General features: G+C 38.4%; 1 protein-coding gene across 1 annotated transcript in view; it reads left to right on the top strand.

Moving 5' to 3' along the window:
- ANKAR (ankyrin and armadillo repeat containing) overlaps positions 1 to 25883 on the top strand; it is a 60013-nt gene that overhangs the window by 20656 nt on the left and 13474 nt on the right. The window contains exons 7-18 of the mRNA XM_069576891.1: positions 199 to 379; positions 1455 to 1674; positions 3081 to 3116; positions 7185 to 7386; positions 10175 to 10383; positions 14279 to 14383; positions 15848 to 16089; positions 17939 to 18107; positions 21600 to 21841; positions 21987 to 22140; positions 22225 to 22386; positions 23761 to 23867. Coding sequence (XP_069432992.1) covers positions 199 to 379; positions 1455 to 1674; positions 3081 to 3116; positions 7185 to 7386; positions 10175 to 10383; positions 14279 to 14383; positions 15848 to 16089; positions 17939 to 18107; positions 21600 to 21841; positions 21987 to 22140; positions 22225 to 22386; positions 23761 to 23867 — 2029 coding nt within the window. The remainder of the gene's footprint in view (positions 1 to 198; positions 380 to 1454; positions 1675 to 3080; positions 3117 to 7184; positions 7387 to 10174; positions 10384 to 14278; positions 14384 to 15847; positions 16090 to 17938; positions 18108 to 21599; positions 21842 to 21986; positions 22141 to 22224; positions 22387 to 23760; positions 23868 to 25883) is intronic.

The following is a 25883-nucleotide window of genomic DNA, read 5'->3' as shown; positions in this document are numbered from 1 at the left end:
GTCTAAACGACAATAACACCTTGATACAGTCTGTGTAATAATCCTTAGACATGGTAATTTGTTATTCTAATGAACACAGTGGTTAAATGGGGATGGCTGTGTTTTTGTCATAGAAAATTGTTAACTGTTATAGAAAAAGTTTTGCCAGCATTCCAAGTCAGAAAAACTTAAAATTTTTTCTTTATTTTTTTTTAACAGCTACTATGTGATCAGTTTTGAACTTGAAATTTTCTATCAGCAACTGTATAAGACACAGTGGTGGGGAGCCATAAATGAAATCGTGAACAATTTGAGGCTAAAAAGACTTCCACTGACAGATGCTCAATTACACGAACAATTTAAGAAAAAATTTGGTTTCAAGAAAGCTATGAAATGCAAGGTATTTCAGTGGTTACTACATAATTTAGTATAAGAAATTATAAATAAGTAGCTATCTCAAACTTTTATCATAGGAATAAATAATGGGTTAAATGAAGTCTTTAATATACAATTAAGATTCTACATTTTAGTAGCTGAAAATTCTGAGTTCTACATTTCTGGCCAAGTTACAAAACAAACTGTTTATGAATGGAATTATGATTAATCTTAATAACGGCTGATATTTATGGAGTGCTTATTTTGTATGCTAGGCACTGCTACAAATTCTTTCAACAAACTCTTTTTAGACACTAGTATTATGTGTTATCAATCCTATTTTACAAATAAGAAATTTGACATGCAGTGAGTTAAGGGTCTTTCCCAAATCACACAGCTAGTAAACTGCAGAGTCAGGCTTCAGTTGTGGGGACTAAATCTAAGGAACAAACCTGGCGTCCTAAATCACATTTCTGCTTCAATATGCCTTGACTTACAACTTTTGAAACTGATAAATTAAGTGGTGAGCTCACCAATTTCAAAGGGCACATTGGCATTTATTTACCATTTATTTCTTTTAATGTCCATAAATGTTAAGTAGTGATAAACTTAGTTTAATTTTAAAATATTGAGTAGTCAGAACATCTAAAAATGGGACATTTTCACCTCTCAACTTTGAGATATAAAGCAAAGAATACTACTCTTGTAGCTATATATTTCAAGTCTCTGGACTTCTAAGTTAGACTGCTCTTAAGTTAGAGAAGGAATTTGATGACCATCTGGTTTTTAAATATTTCAGAAGGGTATTTGTCTATCTTGCTTGAACTGTCTCCTGAGAAGAAAGATCTACAACTTCTCCTTTAAAAAAAGGAAGGAAAAGAATTTCCCCAAAATATTTTTCAAGTTCTCAGAGTTTCTTTATAGCCCTAACAACTTCATTGCCCAGTGAAACACTTTACACATGGGTCTTGTGAAAATTCTACTGTAATTGAACACCAATCATGTGATTACATTAATATAGTTCATTGTCCTTTTTGTCCTTTCACTAAATTTTAGGTGCATTTTGAAAACACTAATTCTGACCTTCCTCATAATTTTAGAGTATCCCGTTTGGTATGAAGTCTGCTGTTGAAAGAGGATTATATGCTGTTTTCCATACATTTAGCCGTAAAACCTCAAGCTCGACGATCAATATTTCAGATGAAGCAGGTTATGCTATTTTCCATCACGCTGCTCTACACAACAGAGTTCCAATCATCTGTCAGCTGTGCAATGCCAACTTCAACGTCAATCAGAGACGCTTCATTATACTTAACCAAGGTGCCATAATGTTTTTATCTCTTGAAATGTTTTTCTTTTACTTCAGCATTACAAATGCATGTTGATTTTAACACAAGGTTAAAATTTAGTATTGGAGACTGGAGCACAGTTGTTTTGGTTTTATTTATCTCAGAGGAGCTCCTTTTAGTTTTCTAAGTATCACCTGTTGCCCTCTTATATAGTATTATTCATTTGTTTATTGGGTTTCCCTCACTGAATATAAGCTCCATGAAGGGCAAGGATTTGGTTTACTTTGTTTGCCATGGTGCCCTAGGGCCCACAAGAAAACCTGGCATTGGTAGATGCTTGAGAAATACTTGTTGAATGAATGGCATGATGGTGAACTCAGGGTAGTATCTGATAATCACTGACATAATTAATATACAGTGATGTACTGTAGAAAGTCTGAAAAAAGGGAGATAATTAGAGATCCCGACAGAACACCCTGTTCTTATCCCAGGTTTTTAACCAGGTAATAGTTTCTTCATACTACATAAACATATGTAATAACAAAACATCCCTCTGTAATTATAATTTTAGGATTAATGACCCCTTTAAGGCTAACCTGGCTTAAACTTTAAAAAGCAAAATTTCCTGATTATTAGAATTATATACATATTTATATGTTCATTGGAATAAATTTAACCAGTATAAAAATAATAAAATTGAAAATGAAAGTAGAAGCCCTCCATAACCAAAGAGGGGAAATAAGGTCTGATACAACAATACTGGCAATAAGAAATGGTGCTTTTATATTTTAACATGTTGTCTTAAGAAGCTGTGTTAAATTTTCACACCAAAACAAAATGTGCTGCTTTAATCCTATTGACTGTTGAACAATTTCGTACTCTGTCAGTATAATTGAAATGCTTTGGCACTAAGATGCTCCTATTACTTAATTAAAATATTCAGCAGACAATGAACTTAGTTAAAATAGAGCAAAATTCAGTCAAAATGTAGTAGATGGCCTGTTATTTGAAGATGTGTTTTAAGAGTTTTTGATGTTTAAAAAAAAAGCTTTCATAATTAAATTTTCTGTGTGACTATCAGATTGTGACTATCGATTTCCATTTGCTGAGAACTGAGTAGAGATTGAGGTACGGAAAATATCTAACCACTGTCGATGTCTGTGTATTATGACTTCACCAACACAAAGCTGTCCCCTGTGAATTTTGGCCAGCTATGTGGGAGGCAGCACTCCTGGGTCTGTCTGATGCCATACCAGGCGCATACCCACGCCTAGATGGCTTTGCCAGAAGTTACTCTCAGTCTTGTTTGATGTAACCCTGTCACCTGCATCTCAACATAGTCATTTTGTTCACCTCCATATGAGTCAATTTTGACTAATTTGGGAAACTGCTACGTATTAATAATCATACTTCTATGTGTATTCCTTTTTAAAACAGAGTCATCAAAAGTAGACATGAAAAAAGAAAGAAATGGTAAGACTTAAGCAAAATATTTCACATTTTTAAAAGTTCACTGCATGTATTAAAACTTATAGTATATAATCTTCAAATTCTGCCATGTGAGGATAACACAAAATGATCTTGCTATACAATCTGAAGTGTGTATTTTTTCTACCTGTGATTATTCATTCATATTTTTTCAGTTTGGACAGTAAATCCTTTTTTAACCATGGTATTTGCAAATTATCTCTACTTATTTTTATAAAATCAGGGCCTAAAATGGGTTTTATGCCCCCCAGAATGAGCAGTTAGTAGTATTTAGATATGCTGCCACCTAGCGACAGGCACATTCGGGGCAGTCTGAGAATGCATCATTCTTGCTGTGAGAGACTTTAACCCAAGTGTTGCATATGCAGAAATCAGAAAAAGTTTTAAAGGATACACCCTATATATATATAAAAGACTATATATATATATATATATATATATATATATATATATATATAAAAGACTATACCTTCATACTCTAAATAAGATAATTCAAAGAGGGTTTATTTTTAAAGAAATCATTTGCAAAGTCCTGAATTTTGTAAGGGGAAGAGTGATAGTCATTCAGTTGTGTCTGACTCTTTGCAACCCTATGGACTGTAGCTCACCAGGCTCCTCTGTCCATTGGCTTCTCCAGGCAAGAATACTTGAGAGGGTTGCCATTTCCTTCCCTGGGGGATCTTCCCGACCCAGGGATCAAGCCTGGGTCTCCTGCATTGCAGGCAGATTTCTTCTCATCTGAGCCGCCAGGGAAGCCAGTGGAAGGGCAATAGTTATGCAAACCAGCCTCTAGCCATTGCCGGAAGAACAGCTAACCAGAGGTGACCAGGGAGGTTAGGTATCCTGACCTCACCTTTCCCTCCTCCAGTCTCCTGCCAGGGCTCCCCACGGGCAGTTACAGACAAGAAGACAAAGGGCAGGGGCTGCAAAATCTGCAGAGGCCTGCAAAGTCTGAACAGAGCAAGAAGGATGGTAGAGGGAGGTGAGTGGCCTGGAGCGGGAAAAGGAAGCTTATCTACTGGCCCATCTAATTTACAGCTGAGTAAGGCTTCCCTGGTGGCTCAGATGGTAAAGAATCTGCCTGCGATGCACAAGACCTGGGTTTGATCCCTGGGTCGGGAAAATTTCCTGGAGAAGGCAATGGCTATTGACTCGAGTATTCTTGCCTGGAGAATCCCATGGGCAGAGGCGGCTGGTGGGTTACAGTCCATGGGGCCACAAAGAATAGGACACGGATGAGCAACAAACACTTTCAGCAATGGTATACTTCTTGCATTCTTGCTCCATTTATTTCTTTTTCTTTTCTAAATACTACTTATGGCTACCTTGTATAATATTTATTTGTTTACTCTGACTCCCTGAATTGAATATAAGGTCTATAAAGGGCAAGGATTTGGTTTACTTTGCCATGGAATCCTAGAAGAAAGCCCGGCATAGTAGGTAGTCAGGTGTGGTTATTGAGTGACATGATGGATGACGGCAGGGAAGTATTTCAAAATCACTGACATTATCAGCACAGAGCAACAAACTATAGAAGTTCAGGAAAGAGAGAGAGAGAGAAAGGTCCCAAGAAAGCATCTGTTCTTTAGACCAGAGTACTTTCTTTACCTGAGAATTTCTTTAGACTATATAAATCCCTCCAGAATGCCCCTGATTTGAGCATGACTAGGACAGTGTTTCTCAGCCTCAGCACTCCTGATGTGGTGGGCTCAACAATTCTGTGATGTGAGGGCTGTCCTGTGCACTGTAAAACGTCTAATAGCGTCCCTGGCCTCTACCCACTAAATGCCACTAGTGACCCGCACTCCAGTTGTGACAACCAAAAATACCATCAGACATTGCTTATGTCAAAGGGGGGGGGCACTATTATGGGGTAAAACTTTCAAGTGTGTAGGAATCATATGTATCTTGTTAAATGAAGACTGATTCAGAGGGCTTGAAGTAAGAGCCAAGGTCCCGAATTCCTATTAAACATACTTTAAAAGGAGTAAGAGGGGGATTTAAGACTATTATTCCTGCCCCTAGGTTGTGCTGAAATATTTTTTGGAAAAGGATAGACAGGCGAAGAAGATCCTGTGGAGGTTTCTGCTCTTGGGTTTCTGCCCCAGTAAGCTGTGGTTCTGTGTAATTTTCCTGCCTACCTCTCTTAGTCTTAGGAGCAGCATTTCTGCCCTGTGACCTCACTTCTCTAATGGATCTGAGAAGAGCTGTTCATTTTCCAGCTTGTTCAAGTTTTTCCTTGCTGTTAGGATGGATTGGGGAATTTTAAGCTCCTTACAGGCGAGACCAGAAACTAGAAGACTAAGCAATAATTTTAAACGATTAGATTGGCCCAGATGTTATGTATTATTAAAGGCCGTGATATAGATCTTAGACTGCTAAGACAGGCAGGAAGCCATTGAAATTTTCTGAGTTGGAAGAAATACAGTGCTTCCCTGAGGAAATACCATTTTGGCTGAGGAATAAATAAGATTTAGGTAGACCCCAATCACAGAAGTATTGTTTGGGAGAAGGAAGCTTTCAGACAGCAGAAATAGCCCAGAGTGATCAGATAACTCATCATCCAAAGCAAGGAGTTTGAAAATGAATGGGCACTGTTAATTATTCTGCTGGGCAACAGGCATAGACCAGTACTTTCCTGGGAGCCTGGAGTGTGTGGTCAGTCACTGTATGTTTGAGGAGCTACAGGAATGAAGAGAGCAAGGGATGTGCGTTGTGCTTCTTTCCATCTATCTTAGCTCTCTCTTTCTTCCCTTCTTTCTTCCTTTCTTTTTCTTCTTGGAGGGGAGATGGTTCAGGTTAAGTTGGAGCTAGTGCATCCTTTTTTTGTACTCATGATCAAGTGGCCTCAGGAAGCCACTAAAGAGTTTTAAACAAGAGATAAAAAGATCAGTACATTTTGGCAAGTGTTGGGAAGGGCAAGAGCAAAGTGGGGATATCAGTTGAGGTTCCAGAGATACTTAGACTTGGTGATGTGCATGTGTGCTTAGTCACTTAGTAGTGTCCAAGTCTTTACAATATCTTGGACTGATGTCCACCAAGCTCCTCTGTCCATGGGATTATCCCAGCAAGAATACTGGAGCGGGTTGCCATTTCTAATTTTAGCAAATCTTCCCAATCCAGGGATTGAACCCGCGTCTCCTGCATTGGCAGGCGGATGCTGAGCCTCTTCGGAATCCCCAGACTTAGTAATGAGAGCTGGTTATGAAGCTGAAATGAGAAGTTAGGTTTCTAGTTTATAGAACTGGCTGGAAGACAACATCCTTCATGAATTAGGGAGCAATGAAAGAGGATCAAGTTTGGAGGAAAAGATGGGAGTTCAGTTTTGAATAGGATACGTTTGAAGGGGGTGTGGAGATGCCTAGTGAGAGAACAGATCTGGAGCTTGGAGAATAAATCAGATCTAGAGGCATAATCCTAGGAGTCATCAACTTATAGGTTGTAAATGAAGCCATTGAGGAGATAAAAGTCTTAAGGCTCATTTCGACATCAGGACAATGAAAAGGTCCCAAAAGAGACTGCACAGTAAGTAGCCAGAGGGATTGGAGAAAAATAAGAGGGTCTCATATCTCAAAAGCCAGGGGAAGAAACCATTTTAAAACTGAAGTGTTCAACTTACTGTTGAGAAAATAAGAATTGAAAAATACCCACTGGGATTTAGTGACATAGAGATATTTTATGAGCATATATATATATTTAATTTTAAAGAACTTTATCATACTACAAAGCATTTGAATAAAATGGAAAGTAATTTAAACAAGAAATAGTTTATAACACTGATAAGACTATTTTATACATTGACTTAAATTTTCAAATATTTAATATTTTGAGTGTTACATTTATTCTTCATAACTTATAAAGAAGTATTTATTTTTAATGGTCAGGTATACAGAGTTAAAGAAATATAGAGTTGCCTAAATCCTTTTAGTGATCTTCTTAGAGCTTTTATATCACACAGAACTAAGCTCTGTGGTTGGACATAATTAATAAAAAGGCATGTTTTTTAGGAATGTTAGGTCTTTGAGCACTGAAGTAACTGTCTGTCCATTCTAGGTCCAACACCTTTACACCTGGCAGCACAGACTTGCTCCTTAGAAACAACCATCTGTCTCCTCTGTTTCAAAGCTGATTATACACTTTCTGAAAAAAGAGGCTGGATGCCAATTCACTTTGCTGCTTTCTATGACAATATCTGCATCATAATTGTTCTCTGCAGGAAGGATCCTAGTTTACTAGAAGCTGAGGCAACAGCTGAGTAAGTTACTAATCTTTTGTAAAAATACAAATTTCTGCTTTCGTGTCTTGCCCCAAACACTGACCCTAAAAGGAATGGTTGTTAGGACTGATTTCAAAGGCTATGTCAGGCTTACTCTGCTGCCTTTTCTGGTCGCTATCTTCTTCTACCATTTTTAGAATTTATAAACAGCAAACTTCTATTAACCTATACAAGTTTTCTGGAAGAATAAGGAAGGAGTAAGTCCTAGGAAGTTTTTCCTAACCTTTTCCGAAAGGGTGGTTCTACAGATTAGTTTATCAAGTTAACTACTTAGTGTCTTAGAAGAAACACGAAACAAGGGAAGGAGAAGTTGTTCTAAATTGAGCCTTATACAACCAGGAGGCCGCTCCAGACCAAGATGGACAGACCACGGACAACAGGAGAAATATCTAGTGGTATCCAAGACAATACAAAGAGGGAAGACAACTTTGCGATAGGGAAACATCCCACACAATGTTCTGTTTTACAATTTAGCTAACTCGCAACCTTTGGGGTGAAGGTAAACTTCTCCTGAGGGTATTTTCTTGGCCAGTAATCCAGCTACCAGGTTACTGTTTTGATTTAGGCAGAGTTTCAGACATCTCTGAATCTTCAAACAACTTGTCCATTATTATTCATTGTAGAAATAAATCCTCCCTAGGTTGGGGCAAAGACGTGTGTGGAGAAAGCTTTCTGGAAACCAGGATTTCTGGCTAATAGATTCTCTGGCAAATAGGCTCTGGAAAGAGCCAAGAGAAGTGGAGATCTGAGTGCAGTTCTTAGTTCTGTCGTGTTTGGACAGTGTGTCTTTGAGCGCAAGTGGGATAAAAGACTGGAAGCACTAAAAACGTCCAACAGTTGAAAATGAGAAGTTGAAGTAAGAAGCTATCTGCGAACATAAGGAAGAAGCAAAGGATCTATAGAAAGGACAGTTACCAAGGTTGAGATCTATGTGGAGCTCCTGAGAAGTGTGGCCATGTGTGATATGGAGACAGATTAGGAGCGTGTGACGGGGACCTGCGAGATCAGGACACAGATGGTGGCTAGCATGGGTGCTGAAGTCACTGATCACAGAAAGGAGGCATGTTGGTGAGGCAGCCGATGCAAGAGCTAGGATGGTGGAAGGGACCCACTGGCAGGAGGGCAGTGGCAGTGCGGACCTGGAAAGGGTAATGTAATCTGATAACCTGTTTTTCAAGTGAGGGAAATCAGAGCGAGGGTGTTAGAAGTATTAGAGAAGTAACCTTTATTCCTACCACTGAGTAGGAGAAAGAAATTAACAGGAAGAGAACATTCTTGTTCAAATAGAAAAGGGAGAAAATGAAGAGATGTTTACTCATAAAGGACAAGTTTTCCCTGGGCCCAGGAAAAAGAGGATAGAGGAGAGGCCTGGGCCAGCTGGGTATTGGTGAGTACAAGGACAGGCAGCAAGAGAAAGGGGTTCAGAAGGCATGGGTGTAAGGACTAGAAAATTAATATTTGAGGTCATGTAATATGGTGAAAGGAGAAGGCAATGGCACCCCACTCCAGCACTCTTACCTGGAAAATCCTATGGATGGACGAGCCTGGTAGGCTCCATGGGGTCGCTAAGGGTTAGACACGACTGAGCGACTTCACTTTCACTTTTCACTTTCATGCATTGGAGAAGGAAATGGCAACCCACTCCAGTGTTCTTGCCTGGAGAATCCCAGGGACGAGGGAGCCTGGTGGGCTGCCGTCTATGGGGTCACACAGAGTCGGACACGACTGAAGCGACTTAGCAGCAAGATGGTGAAAAAAGGAAAGGAGACAATGTATGAAGGCCGTGTTAATAAGCTGATTGTTGGTACTCTCATTCTTTTACAGACAATAAAGTGATCCAGTTTGCTCAAGGTCACATTGTTACTCAATAGATCTGTTAGTAGAGTTACAGTCGAGGTTGCCTTGACAAAGAGACCCCAAGTATCTGTGTTTTACAAAAGGATAATGCAGCTCTGTTCCGTGAGGTCTAGGCTGATGGTCGAATGCTGGCGTAACAGGCTGGCAGGATGAGAAACCCAGAGGTCCTGTTGTTGTGTCTTCACGTGTGGGTCCCCTATTCTGGTGCAGAATGACCACTTCTGCTTTCATTACTATGCCTGAATTCTAGCCTTGAGAGAAAGAGAGAGCAAAAGTAATGGCACACTCCATTTCTCTTTGAGGAATCGCCAGCTAACTTCTACTAACACCACACAGGCCGAACTCAGTCGTGTGGCCATACCTCTTCACATGGGAAGCGAGGAAACGTGGCCTTGGGCTGGCCTGTTTTGTGCCCAACCAAAAGACCTTCACTGTCCAAAAAGCAGATCCTGAGGTTTTTGACAAAAAGTGTTGGTTTCTGCCACACTGAGGACGCTGTTATTTGAGAAGTGGACATGAGTTCTAAAGAGATTGGTTGACACACTGTCTGAGCCTCAGTTTCATCATTTGTAAAATGGGCTGATCATACTTGCCTCACTTTTTCACCTTCATTCATAGACTTGTTGTGAGGAATCAATGAGATGGCATATTCTAAGAACTCTGTACAGATTATGTCAACTTCTGAACAGATTACAAGGCGTGATAACTAAGTTGGGAGGGAGGGTGGGGACAGCTAAGGCCAGGGAGGCAAATCTATTTACCTGTGGTATCTACAGAAGAGTACTGTGTAAGGAAGAGAAGGTGATGTAGCCGTCAGAGTTCCTCCAACAGTGGTTTGGATAGCTTTACAGAAAGTGATTTTGACACTATACGTGTGCTCAGTTATTACCAGGTTTTCCTCCGTTTTTAGCAATCAGTGTACCCCACTGCTCCTTGCTGCCACATCGGGAGCCCTGGACTCCATTCAATACCTGCTTTCTCTTGGTGCTAACTGGAGAAAAACAGATATTAAAGGAAATAACATCATTCATTTATCAGTGCTAACCTTTCACACAGAGGTGCTCAAGCATATAATAGAGTTAAATATTCCTGAACTCCCAGTTTGGAAAACATTGGTAGGTGAGTATGGAGCACATACTTTCTTTATAAATAACTGTTCTTATCATTATTCAATTTAATTATTGATACTCACTCTGAAATAGAACAAATAAAGCATGCATCATATTTTGAGTTAAAACCAAAAATACAACAAAACTGAACTATTTTTATTTTTCTATGTGAAAAATTAGTTTTATTTCTGAATTAAAATAAAAGAATAATAACCCAGATGATAATTTATACAATTATATCTATTTTTACTTTTCCAACTTTTTCCAAAAGCATCCTCTGTTCCATCAAAAAAAAAAAGAAGAAGAAGAAGAATTAGGAAATTAAAGTTTGAGTGGATAATACAAAATTCATTCCTCACCTCCTAATTTTAGGCAGAGTTTCAGCAACATCTTTCCTCATATTTTGATAATGTTGTATGAAAAAATTCTATTTGAGTTCCCCCCACTCAATTTTTATTCAATCTAGCCAGAAATACTATAAAGGTAAGAATTACTGGCCAACTGAATGTACACATCTAATTTTACTCCCTCTTAAGTCCCAACTAAAATTACATGGTGATTAAATAGCAGCAAACAAGCACTGAAGAGAAAACCAGAAGAAGCAATAAAATGTTGAAAGCAGACAGGCAAATCCTAGGACTTAGCAGACCAGAGAAACCCATTCCAAGCCAACTGTGGGAAAGCTGAGCACATCTCAGATTCGCACTACAGATCCCCACTTGGCTGGCTGCAGAGCTTTCTGCAGAGGCTAACCAGGAAGGACCTACAGATCTAAAGAGGGAATTCTGTCCGACTAACTGGAAACTGGGAATCTGAACCAAGAGAAAAGCAAAGCGAATTTCAAAAATGATAGCAAAGGGAAGTACCAGAATGGAAAGAGTGTACCCAGACCAGCAGGAAAATGTGGGAGGAATGACCAACGGGTACAGAGCAAACTAAGCAGATGAAATAAAATAAGGAAATTATCACCTCTAGGCAATACATAGATATATATTTATACATATACTATCTATAGATATAGATAGAGAAATAAATGTGTATATATACTATATCAGCCCAAGAGATACTGGACAGGGTTTTCAATGTTTATTTGTGTGCATATATATCACTGTATATCTTTTTCTTCTCTGATTGCTGAGGCTAAGACTTCTAAAACTATGTTGAATAGTAGTGGTGAGAGTGGGCACCCTTGTCTTGTTCCTGACTTTAGAGGAAATGCTTTCCATTTTTCACCATTGAGGATAATGTTTGCTGTGACATTGTATATATGATACATATCTATCTATCTATAGAAATGTATATATAATATATATCTATCTAAATCTGTATCTGGGCTTCCCTGGTGGCTCAGCTGGTTCAGAATCTGCCTGCAATGTGGGAGACCTGGGTTCAATCCCTGGGTTGGGAAGATCCCCTGGAAAAAGGAACAGCTACCCACTCCAGTATTCTGGCCTGGAGAATTCCACAGACAGTAGAGTCCATGGGGTTGCAAAGAGTCGGACATGACTAAATGACTTTCACTTACTTTCAAATATATATCTGTATATCTATATCAGACATATAGATATGTATATACATACTATCCATAGATATGTATATAGACATTATGTATATTTATATATAAATAGTATAAATATACCCATATCTATAGATTATATATATATATATATATATGCATATGAGAAGAAGAGTATCTTGTTACTTTTGATAAAGGTTAACACATTTGAAACACAGTGGTAAGTTGTATCATAGAAAAGCAAGAAAATTCCAGAAAAATATCTGCTTCTGCTTCATTGACTATGCTAAAGCCTTTGACTGTGTGGATCACAAAAAACTATGGAAGATCTTTAAAGAGATGGGAATACCAGACCACCTTACCTGCCTCCTGAGAAATCTGTATGCAGGTCAAGAAGCAACAGTTAGAACCAGACAGGAAACAATGGACTGGTTCCAAACTGGGAAAGGAGTACGTCAAGGCTGTATATTGTCACCCTGTTTATTTAACTTATATGCAGAGTACATCATGTGAAATGCTGGGCTGGATGAAGCACAAGCTGGAATCAAGATTGCCAAGAGAAATATCAATAACCTCAGAAATGCAGATGACACCACCCTTAAGGCAGAAAGTGAAGAGGAACTAGAGAGCCTCTTGGTGAAAGTGATAGAGGAGAGTGAAAAAGCTGACTTAAAGCTCAACATTCAAAAAATGAAGATCATGGCATCTGGTCCCATTGTGGCAAATAGATGGAAACAGTGACAGACTATTTTCTTGGGCTCCAAAATCACTGCAGATGGTGACTGCAGCCATGAAATGAAAAGACTTTTGTTCCTTGGAAGAAAGCTATGACAAACCTAGACAGCATATTAAAAAGCAGAGACATTACTTTGCCAACAAAGATCCGTCTAGTCAAAGTTATGGTTTTTTCAGCACTATTATGGATGTGAGAGTTGAACCAGAAAGAAAGCTGAGTGCTGAAGAATTGATGCTTTTGAACTGTGGTATTGGAGAAGACTCCCTAGAGTCCCTTGAATAGCAAGGAGATCAAACCAGTTGATCCTAAAGGAAATCAGTCCTGAATATTCACTGGAAGGACCGATGCTGAAGCTGAAGCTCTAGTACTTTGGCCACCTGATGTGAAGAGCTGACTCATTGATAAAAGACCCTGATGCTGGGAAAGATTGAAGGCAGTAAGAGAAGGGGAAGACAGAGGATGAGATGGTTGGATGGCATCACTGACTCGATGGACAGGAGTTTGAGCAAGCTCTGGGGTTGGTGATGGATAGGTAAGCCTGGTGTGCTGCAGTTCATGGGGTCGCAAAAAGTCAGACATGACTGAGTGAATGAACTGAAGACATTCTGGCCCCTAACAGTAATAGCCTAATGGTACAGAAAAATTCTTGACAACCATTCCTTCCACAGCCATTGTCGGGAAGTCCTGATAATGATGTGGACAGTAGCCGTGAACATCTAGCCACTGCTTCATTGCTTCATGCTCTATAATTGCTCTCTCTCACCACGCTGGCCATTTCCACTGTCAGTAAAAGAAGAATTAGCATTTACTAGAACTTTCCAGGATTAGCTCTTGGAGTGGAACCTGAATTTTAAAAGAGAATACCATGGAGTCAACTACTTAGGTAGGAGCTGGAACTAGATTTGTTATTATGGGGGCTGGGTAAAAAGAGATGAATGAAGATATTTCTATGAGGCTTTGTTTGCACCAGATAAATTATTTAGAATCATGTATATTTATATAATTTTTTTATCTGGAGTATAAGTTCACTCAAGGTTTTTTAAAGTATCTTCTTCATACTCAGACAATGTATAAAGCTTCGTATATGATTTAATGCTGGGAAAGACTGAAGGCAAATGGAGAAGGGGGTGACAGAGGATGAGATGGTTAGATAGCATCACTGATTCAATGGACATGAAATTGAGCAAACTCAGGGAGACTGTGGACAGAGGAGCCTGGCATGCTACAGTCGCAAAGAGCAAGACACAACTTAGCAACTGAACAAAACAACAGATTTTTATTGACAGTGATGTAGTTTACTTTGCTATGTCTGAAAACCTATGCTCAAATTTTATGCAACAACTGATTTCAGGCATAAGAGCTATATTATTTTCCAGATGATTTTTGAACCATGTGACTAGCCAATCTAAGTCATTCAGGCCAAAGATAAATAATTTTAGGATATTTTATACAGATTTTATATAGATTAGGATGTATTATATAGATTATAAACTTTGAAGATCACGGGTGTTCAGTGCACCTCTTAAAGAATGCAGTTGGTGATGTTGGTGATCTCAACTCACGGCTTCAGTTGGTCTATACAGAAACAGAATCAATCATGCTCTTACCTCTTGTGAAATTACAGCGTGTATTTTTCTGTTGAATACTTATTAGAAATGTTGCAGTGTGAAAGCTATAAACGAAGGATGATGGCTGTCATGTCTTTAGAAGTAATCTGCTTAGCAAATGATGAATACTGGAAATGTATTTTGGATGCAGGTGATGTAAAATCTATTAACTATCTTTTACTTATGCTATTTAATGGAGAGATATGTTCACTAACTCTAAAATGTATTTCTGATTGTGAAGAAAACTTTTTAGTTGATCTTCAGTTTCTATTTTTGTTTTTTCTAAGATAATTCCCTTTACCTGTAAACCTTGAATTTTATATTTCAAGTGAAAGTGGCACAGGATTAAAAACTATATAAAGCTCATTTCTCTAAACCTTTGCAAGCTTAAAAGTTATAGTAAATTAATTCACCATACTACCCTTATACTTACTTTCGCTTAAAAATGATCCCTTTTATCTATTTGTACACTTTATTTATAAAAACAGCGGTTACAGTATCAGGCCTGGGTCTGTAACCAGCTCTGCATTTAGAACTTAGACTGATTGCTTACTTTTCTGTATGCTTAATTTCCTCATTAGTAAAATAGCTACTACCTCATAGGATTGTTTTGAGAATAGCACTACCCATTATAACTTTCTGAAATGATGGAAATATTCTATCTACACTATCCATTATGGTAGCCATTACTCTAATGTGAATATTGGGCCTAAATGAGATGCTTCAGAAATATTGATTGATTGAATAAATGAATGAATGAAGAAGTTATAGGCAGTCCCCTAGCAAGTCCCGCTGTTTGATTTTATTTCATTCCCCCCCACCCACACCCAGTCCTACCCTCCTTGTCTCTTGCTATGTTTTTGGCCTTGTTTATTTTTGTGTGGACTACTGTCTGTCTTTTATATCTCTTCACATCTTTCCTGGGCTTTTCCAACTCATTGGATGCAAAACAAGTACAAAAAGTTTTTGTTCAAAAAAGTGAACCACAGATAAACAGGTCATGATGCAGGTTTCATTTAAGGTAGCTAAACACATACATATATCCCTAATTATACCCATTATGTTTCCCCTGTTCCAGGCATGCTTGTTAGTGTTTTTCCTTCACTGAACCTAAGTAACAAGCGTCCAATGGAAGCCGTATTTTCTATGTAACCGTGCCCAGTGATTTCTATCTTTGAACCAATTGTTTTCATTTTTCACAGCTGCTTATATAAAATATGGGTAAAATATAATAAAGTGCTCAAATGATTGCATATACCACTGCAATGGTTGATGCAATAACCAAAAGTGAACTCTACCATATGGTAGCCCAAATAATTTATTTTTCAATATCTTAAGCCAAAATTCAGTGTTTCAAAGGTGGCTTAGTGTTGCCAATATGAAATATATGATTGTGTGCTGCGTGAAAATCAAATGTGTAGACAATGAGAACTGCCCACACTATAGACAAGATGGAAAAGTGCATTGGTGTGGTTTCAAATGATAATTTTATAAGTATTTCATCAAATTATTTGCTAATTGTTTATATGGCAATGCCCATAAATATTAAGTCTATCATGGTAAATTGACTACAAATAGTTACAAACCATGCTCTTTCTTGATCTTTTCATTGTAGGCACCATTCCTGCATTAATCAATCTATTAAAAGGCTCCAAAATAAAATTACAGTGCAAAACAGTTGGGTTATTGAGTAATATCTCAACCCACCCAAGTATAGTGCATGCTTTAGTAGAGGCGGGAGCCATTCCAGCTTTGATTAACCTCCTGGTTTCTGAGGAACCTGAGCTACATTCCCGATGCGCTGTCATTCTATATGATATTGCTCAACTTGAAAACAAGGATGTCGTTGCCAAACACGTAAGCTCTTTTCATAGAACATCATTTTGACTGAGTGACTCTCTCACATGGAAGCTAGAAAGATGCCCATTTCATTCTGCAGTGGCCCTCATAAACTCCCAGGGGAGAATTCCAATCTCAGTGAGCATGCAAAGAGCAAACCAGCCACAATACCATGAGGACCAAAGTGAACAAGAGCAAGAACAAGAGCTCTGTGCTCAGAACAGGCACAGTGAAGGGCTGTGTGTCAACCCTGTCCTGAAGTCCCGCTGTTTGATTTTATTTCATTACCCCCCCGCCCCCCCCCCCCCCGCCACCCAGTCCTACCCTCCTTGTCTCTTGCTATGTTTTTGGCCTTGTTTATTTCTGTGTGGACTATTGTCTGTCTTTTATATCTCTTCACATCCTTCCTGGGCTTTTCCAACTCATTTCACTGTCCCTTGTCTCAAAAAATCTTCCCTGAGCACTGCTGTCTCTTCTGTGCGTCCTTGTTTTATAAAGGTGATCGCCTAATATAATTTTTTCACTGATAATATCAAAATCATTTTCAGTTAAAGTTTTTCATCTACTTTGTGATATATTTTTTCTGATGAGCATTCTTCATCTGTCATAAGTTCTTCCTATTTTTCCTCTTATATGTTTGAACAGATCCTGTTCTAGGTCCTTTTTGATCAGTACTCAGCTTGAATGAGATAAGTTCTTTCTAACCTAGCTATTTGCAGGAAATGCATGTGGGAAAGAGCCCAGGTCCATGGTCTAGGCTGCAAGAATATGACATAGGCTGCAGACTTGTATGCATGGGACCTTTCAGCTTTGCTTTCCCTTAGCTGACAGCGATATAGTACCCATCATGTCGTTTCTATTTCCTCCACAGTGCAAAAATCTGTCTCTTTCTTTTTATCTCACCAATAAGTCTTCTTATAAACATCTTATCAGTATAATTCTCTATTTATCCTTGCCTTCCTTAACTTGCAACACTTTATGACTAACTGGTCAAGGGAAGATCCTGCTGCCATCCTCCACACCCATTCCTATTGTTCCAGACAGGGAATTGTGTGTGTGTGTGTTTTCCTGTCCCTTAAAGTAGAGCCATTTACTTTAGAAAACTGTGTCCTGCCAGTATTTCCTGTAGCCAGTGGCCATGGGAGATCTCTCTCATCTCTGTTGGTTACTCATAAACATTTATTATCGTTCAGCATTACAGATGTCTCCTAGCTATTGAAAATAATGTTACACCTCTGTTTCTTGCCTTGTTTAATATTCTTGCATTATTACTGTTAGTAGGGAGAAATGCCATCTTTACTCCACTTGAAATTAGTAAACTATATTTACATTTAAAAAGAGTATTTTGTGTTACATAAATATAACTGCCAATTACCAGTGCAATGTATACAATGACAGATATTTCCAAATGGGCATTGTATTCAATTGATATTACTCAGTTGTTTCACTTTTAGATACTTAAATGTTACAGTGAACTTGCAGCCTCAAATTATTTTGGTATAAATGAGGCTATTTGAAAATACATTTATAGGAACTCTCCTGGCTGTCCAGTGGTTGGGACTCTGCACTTCCAATGCAGGTTTGATCCCTGGTTGGGGAACAAAGGTCCTGCATGCTGCATGGAATGGCCAAAAATGAGAGAAAATATATTTATAGAATACTCACCTTAAAATTAAAGACACGCTCAAAGTTGTGACAACTGTCACTTAATGTACCATATCGGTAAACACATTTGTTTATGGGCAATTGTTCTGTCCTAAATAAGCAGACATTTATATCAAGAAAGATTATAGACTTGTGTTTCTAACTAAAGATGGCAGACCTCCTAAATGAATTTGATTATAATTAAATACCATTTTATTTTTAGAATGGAATCCCAGCTCTGATAAATCTCTTAAATTTAGACATAGAAAGCGTGCTAGTGAATGTGATGAACTGTATGCGGGTCTTATGTATGGGAAACAAAAATAACCAAAGAGCAGTGAAGGACCATAAAGGCATCCCGTACCTTATTTCATTTCTGAGTTCTGATTCAGGTAAGTCTCTACTTCTATATATTTTAAAGTGACCAGATATATTAAGTGAAGCAAATAAAGGTTTGGACCTATCATTTATGAACAGATGTCCTGGATTTAACTTAGGATGGATCTAGACATGTGTAACATAACTTAACTTCTGAAACACTTACATTTAAACCACTGAATTTATAAAAGGAATTGATTCTCAAAGCCATTAATTTTTAAAATGTTGAACTAGACATTTAAAAAAATGGAAACGTTGGCACAAGTAATAAAAATAATGTAGTTAATATGCCCAGGGAGGCCAGTAGACGTCTTCTTGGGTGAGTAAGACACATGTTGATCATTGGAAGCTATTTTTCAGGTTACGTAAGGACTTTAGATTTGTTGTGAGATATTGGATATCAAAATTCAAGGTAAGGAGGTAATTAGGCTAATTGTTAGACTCTGAAGTGCATATAAATACCAAGAACACCAGAAGCTATGAGGCAGTTTCTGCAGCTGCTGCAAATGCTCTCTTAGACTCTGTAAGAGTTTTCTCATCCCAATGAGCATACACATAACAGTGTAAACTTCGAGTCTGTGGTTTTCCCCCACATATGGGGGGGAGAAAAAATTGGGAGAAAGTGGGAGGAATAAAAAATTGGGGAAAAGCTTGTATGTTTTCCTTCCTGTTCAGTTTATCCTCTTTCTAGTCTAGCTCTCGGACAATGAATACGGAATAACTATGTTGGCTATAATGTAAGACAAGGTTATGGATAAGGGGTTTGTTGCAGAAGGTTTTCTTTTACTTTAGTACTTCAAATTAAGCAATTATCATCTAAGAACTTCTTTCTTGTAGTGAAATCATTTGAAAGTTCTTTTCCTTTGTTACAAATTCATAAAGTCATTTGGAATATATTCACCTGTCTCCCATTCTGCCTAATTCTCTGAGTCTATTTCTGTGTATTGGGTAGGCTGGAGAAGTGGCCTCACGTAGGAGATGTCCTATGGAGTCCAGCCTCATGCTACCCTCTGGCCATCAGACCTAGATGCTCAGAGAGGACCCTTATGTGGGCTGTATGCCCCCTCCTGTTGTAACGGGGCCAGCTACAGTGGGCACACTGGTAGGCAAGGCTGGCCTCTGGACTCGTTGGCTAAGAGGCCCTGCCTTGTGTGGTTGCTGTGGGCAACTGGTGGGCAGGGCAGGCTCTGATGGGTAGCTAGTTGTGAGGCCTGTCGTGAACTGGTACAAGCGAGCTGGTGGGAGGTGGGGAGCAGGCCCTTAGCACTGATAGGCTAGAAGGAGGATTCCAAAATGTGCCTGCCAGCATCAGCACAGTTGAGGGAGATCACGGAACTAGCTGTCTCGGTGTCTGATTCCCCTGTGGAGTGTCAGCTGCCTCCTGCTTCCCCTGGGGGCTCTCCAAGATGAGCAAGTAGGTCTGTCCCAGGCACCTTTCACACTACTGCCTCTCTGCACTGGGCCTCGGAGCGTGTGAGATTTCGCATGCACCCTTTAAGACATTTTCAGTTTCCTACAGACACATGAAAAGATGTGCAACATAACTAATCTTCAGGGAAATGTGAATCAGAACCACAATCAGGTATCACTTCACATCTGTCCAAAGCACTGTCATTGGAAAGATAGCAAATAACAAGCATTGGCAAATAACAAGGGTGTGGAGAAAAAAGAACTCTGGTGCACCGTTGGAGGGAATGTAAATTGGTACAGCCAAGATGGAACAGAACTAACAAATGATCCAGCAAATCCACTTTTAGGTATTTACGCAAGGAAAGCTTACAGGCTAATTTATAGAGATAAAAGCACCCTTATGTTCCATGTGGCTCAGTTGGTAAAGAATCCGCCTGCAATGCAGGAGGCCTGGGTTTGATCCCTGGGGTCGTAAAGAGTCAGACAGGACCGAGCGACTTTCACTTTCATGCTCCATGCAGCATTAGTTACAATAATGAAGATACCGAAGCAACCCAAGTGCCTATTGACAGATGGTGTATATACACGATGGAATAGCCACCACCACAGAAAGAACGAAATCTTGCCATTTGCAGCAATATGGAAGGAACTAGAGGGTATTCTGCTAAGTGACATAAGTCAGACAAAGAAATACTGTATCCACTTGTATGTGGAATCTAAAACTGAAAACAAATGAACAAACAAGACAAAAAGTAGATACAGAGAAAAAAAGCGTACTTTTTCTCTTGTAGGTAAAGAGAGAAAAACTGTGGTTGCCACAGGCAAAGGGGTTTGGGGGTTGCGTGAAGTAAGTGCAAGGGATTAAGAGGTACAAATTTCCAGTTATAAAATAAGTCATGAGGATGTAATATACAGCATAAGGAATGTGGTCAATAATATTGAAATTACTTTGTATGGGAATAGACAGTTACTTTTTGGGGTGATAGTTTCCTGTACATCTGAAATAACAATATTGTATGTCAACTATACTTCAATTTAAAAAAGAGAAAAGGGAGAAAAAAGAAAATGAATCTACGGTGAATGTATTCAGTTATTCCAATAATTCCTAGGACTCTATGCTAAGGGGAAAAATATACAAACAGGAAGGAAATGTGCCAAGATTTTTCCTAAGCATTGTTTAAAACAGTGAAAAGTTAGAAACAACCCATTATTTTTAAAAATGTAAATGTTTAAGGAAATGTGAGGTATACATTAATGGAATATTTAGGAGACACTGATATTCATAAAGAATGGGAGAAATTTTTTTTACTGGTAAATTAAAATGCAGGATACTGTGTTTATAGTACAACTGTGTTGAGTACACGGAGAAGGCAATGGTACTCCACTCCAGTACTCTTGCCTGGAAAATCGCATGGACAGAGGAGCCTGGTAGGCTGCAATCCATGGGGTTGCAACGAGTTGGACACGACTGAGCAGTTTCACTTTCACGCATTGGAGAAGGAAATGGCAACCCACTCCAGTGTTCTTGCCTGGAGAATCCCAAGGACAGCAGAGCCTGGTGGGCTGCTGTCTATGGGGTCGCACAGAGTCGGACACGACTGAAGTGACTTAGCAGCAGCAGCGGCAGCAGTGTTAAGTACAATACTATCTAAAGTGGTTTCCCTGGTGGCTCAGACGGTAAAGAATCCACCAGCAGTGCAGGAGACATGGGTTCGATCCCTGGGTTGCGAAGATCCCCTGGAGGAGGGCATGGCAACCCACTCCAGTATTCTTGCCTGGAGAATCTCCATGGACAGAGCAGCCTGGCGGGCTACAGTCCATAAAGGCACAAAAGAGTCGGACACGACTGAGTGACTCAGCACAACATTATCTATATTTATATAACATATATTATATATTTACAAAAATAGTGGATGATATTACATGGAATGTTTGTGATTAGCTGGGAAAGTCTGAAGAGTTTTATTTCTTTATTTTCTAAATTTTCTAGACTGTATAAACTTGACTTTTAAATATGGAAAACTAGTGATATGCTGCATGCTTATATTCCTACTTTTTAAAAGATTTATTTAACTGGTTCTTGAATTCATTTGAAGATATTTTGACAGCTGTATCTTCTGTTACAATCGCTGAGGTTGCTCGTGACAACAAGGAAGTTCAGGATGCTATGGCTCTGGAAGGAGCCATCCCTCCTCTGGTGGCTCTGTTTAAAGGAAAGCAGCTTAGTGTCCAAGTGAAGGGTGCAATGGCTGTGGAAGCACTGGCAAGTCACAACCCTGCTATCCAGAGAGCATTTCTAGAAAAATCATTAAGTAAATATCTTTTAAAACTTCTCAAGGTAGGAACTGCATTACTTTTCATTTTTCCTAAAGTATTCAATATTGAATTTAGTTAAGTGAAAAGAAAACTGAAACCACATTAAACACACATTCCTGTGGTATTCAGTAAATCCTCATTGACTGAATGGAATGTTTTTTTAATAGGCATTTCAAATAGATGTTAAGGAACAAGGAGCTGTAGCACTTTGGGCCTTGGCAGGACAAACATTAAAACAGCAAAAGTATATGGCAGAACAGATTGGATACAACTTTATCATAAATATGCTTTTATCGCCATCAGCTAAAATGCAGTATGTTGGTAAGCTATGTTCTATGCATAAATCTACACAATAGAGAATAGGACTTTGGAGGGTTAGACATGTTTCTTGCTTTTCTTTGTCAGGAGGTGAAGCCGTCATAGCTCTAAGTAAGGACAGCAAGATCCACCAAAATCAAATATGTGAAGGGAATGGGATCGCACCACTGGTCCGCTTACTAAGGATTAGTAAAATAGCCGATGGCACACTGCTGAGCGTCATCAAAGCAGTGGGATCCATCTGTATTGGTTTGTACATTTATTCTCAGTTCTAAAAATATTAGTGAGGTACTACTCTTCCTCCCCATCCCTACTGTTGCAGCCCTTAACCATATCTAATCTGTTATTATAATATTTTTATTTCTCAAAGACTTTAATGAGTAGAGCTGATGTAATTAAGCATAGTATATCAGTCTTGCTTTGAATTCTGGATAGAGTGAGAAATGAGGACCATGAGCCTTGGCTATTTTGACCTAAAGCAATCTCTTTTCACGTTTAAGAGAACAATATTTCTTATTTTGAATCTTAGGCACTATATGCTCTTGAAGATACAGAAGTGTTTCTCATGCTGCAGCACGTTTTTCTATTCCACTCTTTGCAAGGCCATTCTCTGTTTAGGTAGTGGCCACCTGGTCTTGTTCCTTTCTTTGCAAAGGAATTAACCTTTCCATAAACACACATATTTCTTCATTAATTAGGCCTTTAATATCTCCCAGCAATGTTTCATAGTTTCCAGTGTACAATTCTTGCACAATATTTTGCCAGTTTTACCTTAGGTACTTCATACAGCATGCATGCAACACTCCCTACCTCAGCGCCTAGTGCACCAGGCACTCAGTACTTGTCTGTTGAATGAAGAATAGTCATGTAATTATTGCCTGTGTGCATCTCCTGGTGGCCAGTGGAAAGGGGGAGTAGGGAACAATGAAACAAAAGTATTCCCTGCTGCTCCTCTTCCCTTAGTTGCTTCAAACTTCACCGGGTAATAGTAAGTAGGTGCTTTCTCTTCATTGTTCCTCAAGGGGCCCGATCTTGTACTTATATTTAAGTATGTAAACCCACTGTATTTGTAGTGTGGCATTTATTGGTAAAATAACAAATTTTAAATTGTTCCTTCATGTCCACTAGAAAGATGATTTGAGTCTCTTAATTGAGAGTAGAGCTGCAAATTAAAGAAGTATGCTTAGAAGAAGTAAGATTATCGTTTTAGTATGAGTATTTAAGGAATCCAGACATTTTAACCAGGTGATTACTCAAGTTATTTTTATAAAAACAAACTTTTAATGGAAAACAGTAGCAGCTATAAGCTGAAGTACCTTGCACATAATTTTTTTACATAAATGATAGCTATTACATTATTATTCCCTGATAGTCCAGCACTTCTAATTTCTTAGTTTTGTGACTATTAGAAAACTGTTCTAACAGTAAATTTTCCAGGATTATTCACTTTGCCTTTTAAAAAGTTAATTAAGGTAAAATAGCGTCAATAAAGCATTTGCTTTTGCAATTTACCAACCATATTATGCAAGGACACATTGAGAACCAAACAGATTGAGCTATGTTTGACTGTAACATTTCTAAGATGGAAAAAACGTTATCTTATTGAGATGTGGGTTCTTACAGGTGTCGCTCATACAAGCAATCCCGTTAGTCAACAATTTGTTGTAGATGAAAATGCCTTTCCAGTACTTATTCAACTACTGAGAAATCACCCTTCTCCTAATATTAAGGTATATACAAGACTTTTGTGTGATATAGTAAAAATTAACATAAATGGCTTTTTAAAGAATAATTTTTATCTTTAGGCAAGCTCAGAAGTATAATAAAAATATCTAACCTTTTAAACAAAATCCTAATTTTTTTAAATTTTTCCATCGAAGGATAATTGCTTTACAGAATTTCTGTTTTTTTCTGACGAACACAAAATCACAAAATCCCAGAAGTTTTAAACAAAACAGTTGCCACAGAAAGAGGTTTTGTGGATTCTTTGATACTTCAAAAGAAAAAAATCAAACAAACCTGAATTCTGGGGAATTGCGTTAATTTTCCTATCTAGATTTTAAGACTAGAATGCCAAAAACAAAAATATGAAGGAAATTAAAACTCCTTATTAAAGTGAAAAAAATTGCTACAAAGATAGTAGCAAAGATATTACTAAATTTTATCAAAATGTGGTTTCTTCAGATTTAACAAGAAAGTCTTAGTCTTCTGTCCTTACTTATCGAAGAAGTTTTATTCCTCAGATATTTGATTATTCATAGAATTTCTTCCCTTCTTCCTCAGATACTGGTTGCTAAACCTGGGTGGGGATAATGAGGATGTGTGATTTATGTAGTAAAATTTCTCAAATGTAAATGAGTCCTGTCAGTATTTACACCATCAGAACAGTCCTACCTTCCACCAAGCAACCTGTGTTGGCTGGCAGCAATACTTTTCTCAAGGGTGGACACTGCTAGGAATTACTACGAGTTGCTGAAGAGTCATCCATTCTTCCATTTACTTCTAGTTAAATGCCTTTAGTAAAATGACATGCACATCTATTAAAATCCTTTACCAAGGTTTTAGAAATTCAGGACATCTATACTTGGCCACACAAACTATAATGACAAAAATTTATTTTCTGTTTAAAATTTGGTAAGGGCTGTGCTAGAAATCAAAAAATAAATATAACATGTGAAGAAAATATATAAGAAAATATAGCATGATTTCTTTTAAGGAAAGTGTTTGTTATTTTGTCATCAGAAAAGATGTTTTATGTTATCTGGCTTTTCTTGCCATGAGAGAGATAATGTCATTACAGAAGTTGATTAGGGAAACAAAGAGGCACATGCTAGCACTTTTTGGCTTGCATTATATGTAAAAACTTCACTGACTTTCCGGAGAAAGCAATGGCAACCACTCCAGTCCTCCTGACTGGAAAATCCCATGAGCGGAGGAACCTGGTGGGCTGCATGGGGTTGCAAAGAGTTGGACACAACTGAGGGACTTCACTTTCACTTTTCACTTTCCTGCGCTGGAGAAGGAAATGGCAACCCACTCCAGTGTTCTTGCCTGGAGAATCCCAGGGACGGGGGAGCCTGGTGAGCTCCCTTCTATGGGGTCGCACGGAGTCGGACACGACTGAAGCGACTTAGCAGCAGCAGCACTGACTTTCAAAGTACAAATAAATTTCTCAAGACTAAGGAAAATGACATATAAAATACATTTTTATTTAAAAATGTACATTTTCATGGCAAACAGTTTACTTCAGTTGTGTCTATATTTCAGATATATTTTCAATGAGTTGTTAAAATTTATTAAAACAGAACAATATTTAACATTTTAATACTTTTCCTCAAGTAAGATTCTAATGTAAATATTTTTGCAATAATAATCATGCTTTTCAAATTCACAGTGCTTTTTATAGAAATCCATGGTGTAGTACTTAAAAATTTACTACTGAGCCCAGTAATACCGAGGTTCATTAACAGTCTCCTTAAAGGGCTTCAGAATGTGCCGTAAAGGACTCCAGAACCAGAAGAAGAAAACTTCCTCAGGATTATTCCCCAATGCTTTGCTTCAGTTGAAAGCATTCCATTAGAGCATTACATCTCAATGGTCAGTAGCTAACAAGCACCATGCTAGGAAATTTAAAAAAAAAGGAATGCAACTATGCACTTATGATAAATATCTTCACACGTACTGCAGGCCCTGGTTACCTCTGCCTGTGCCCTCACATGGAGCTTTGTGGTTGTGCGGTACACAGA

Source organism: Ovis canadensis, chromosome 2, assembly GCF_042477335.2.
Source record: "Ovis canadensis isolate MfBH-ARS-UI-01 breed Bighorn chromosome 2, ARS-UI_OviCan_v2, whole genome shotgun sequence".
Taxonomy (NCBI): domain Eukaryota; kingdom Metazoa; phylum Chordata; class Mammalia; order Artiodactyla; family Bovidae; genus Ovis; species Ovis canadensis.
This window is presented reverse-complemented; position numbering and strand designations above follow the sequence as displayed.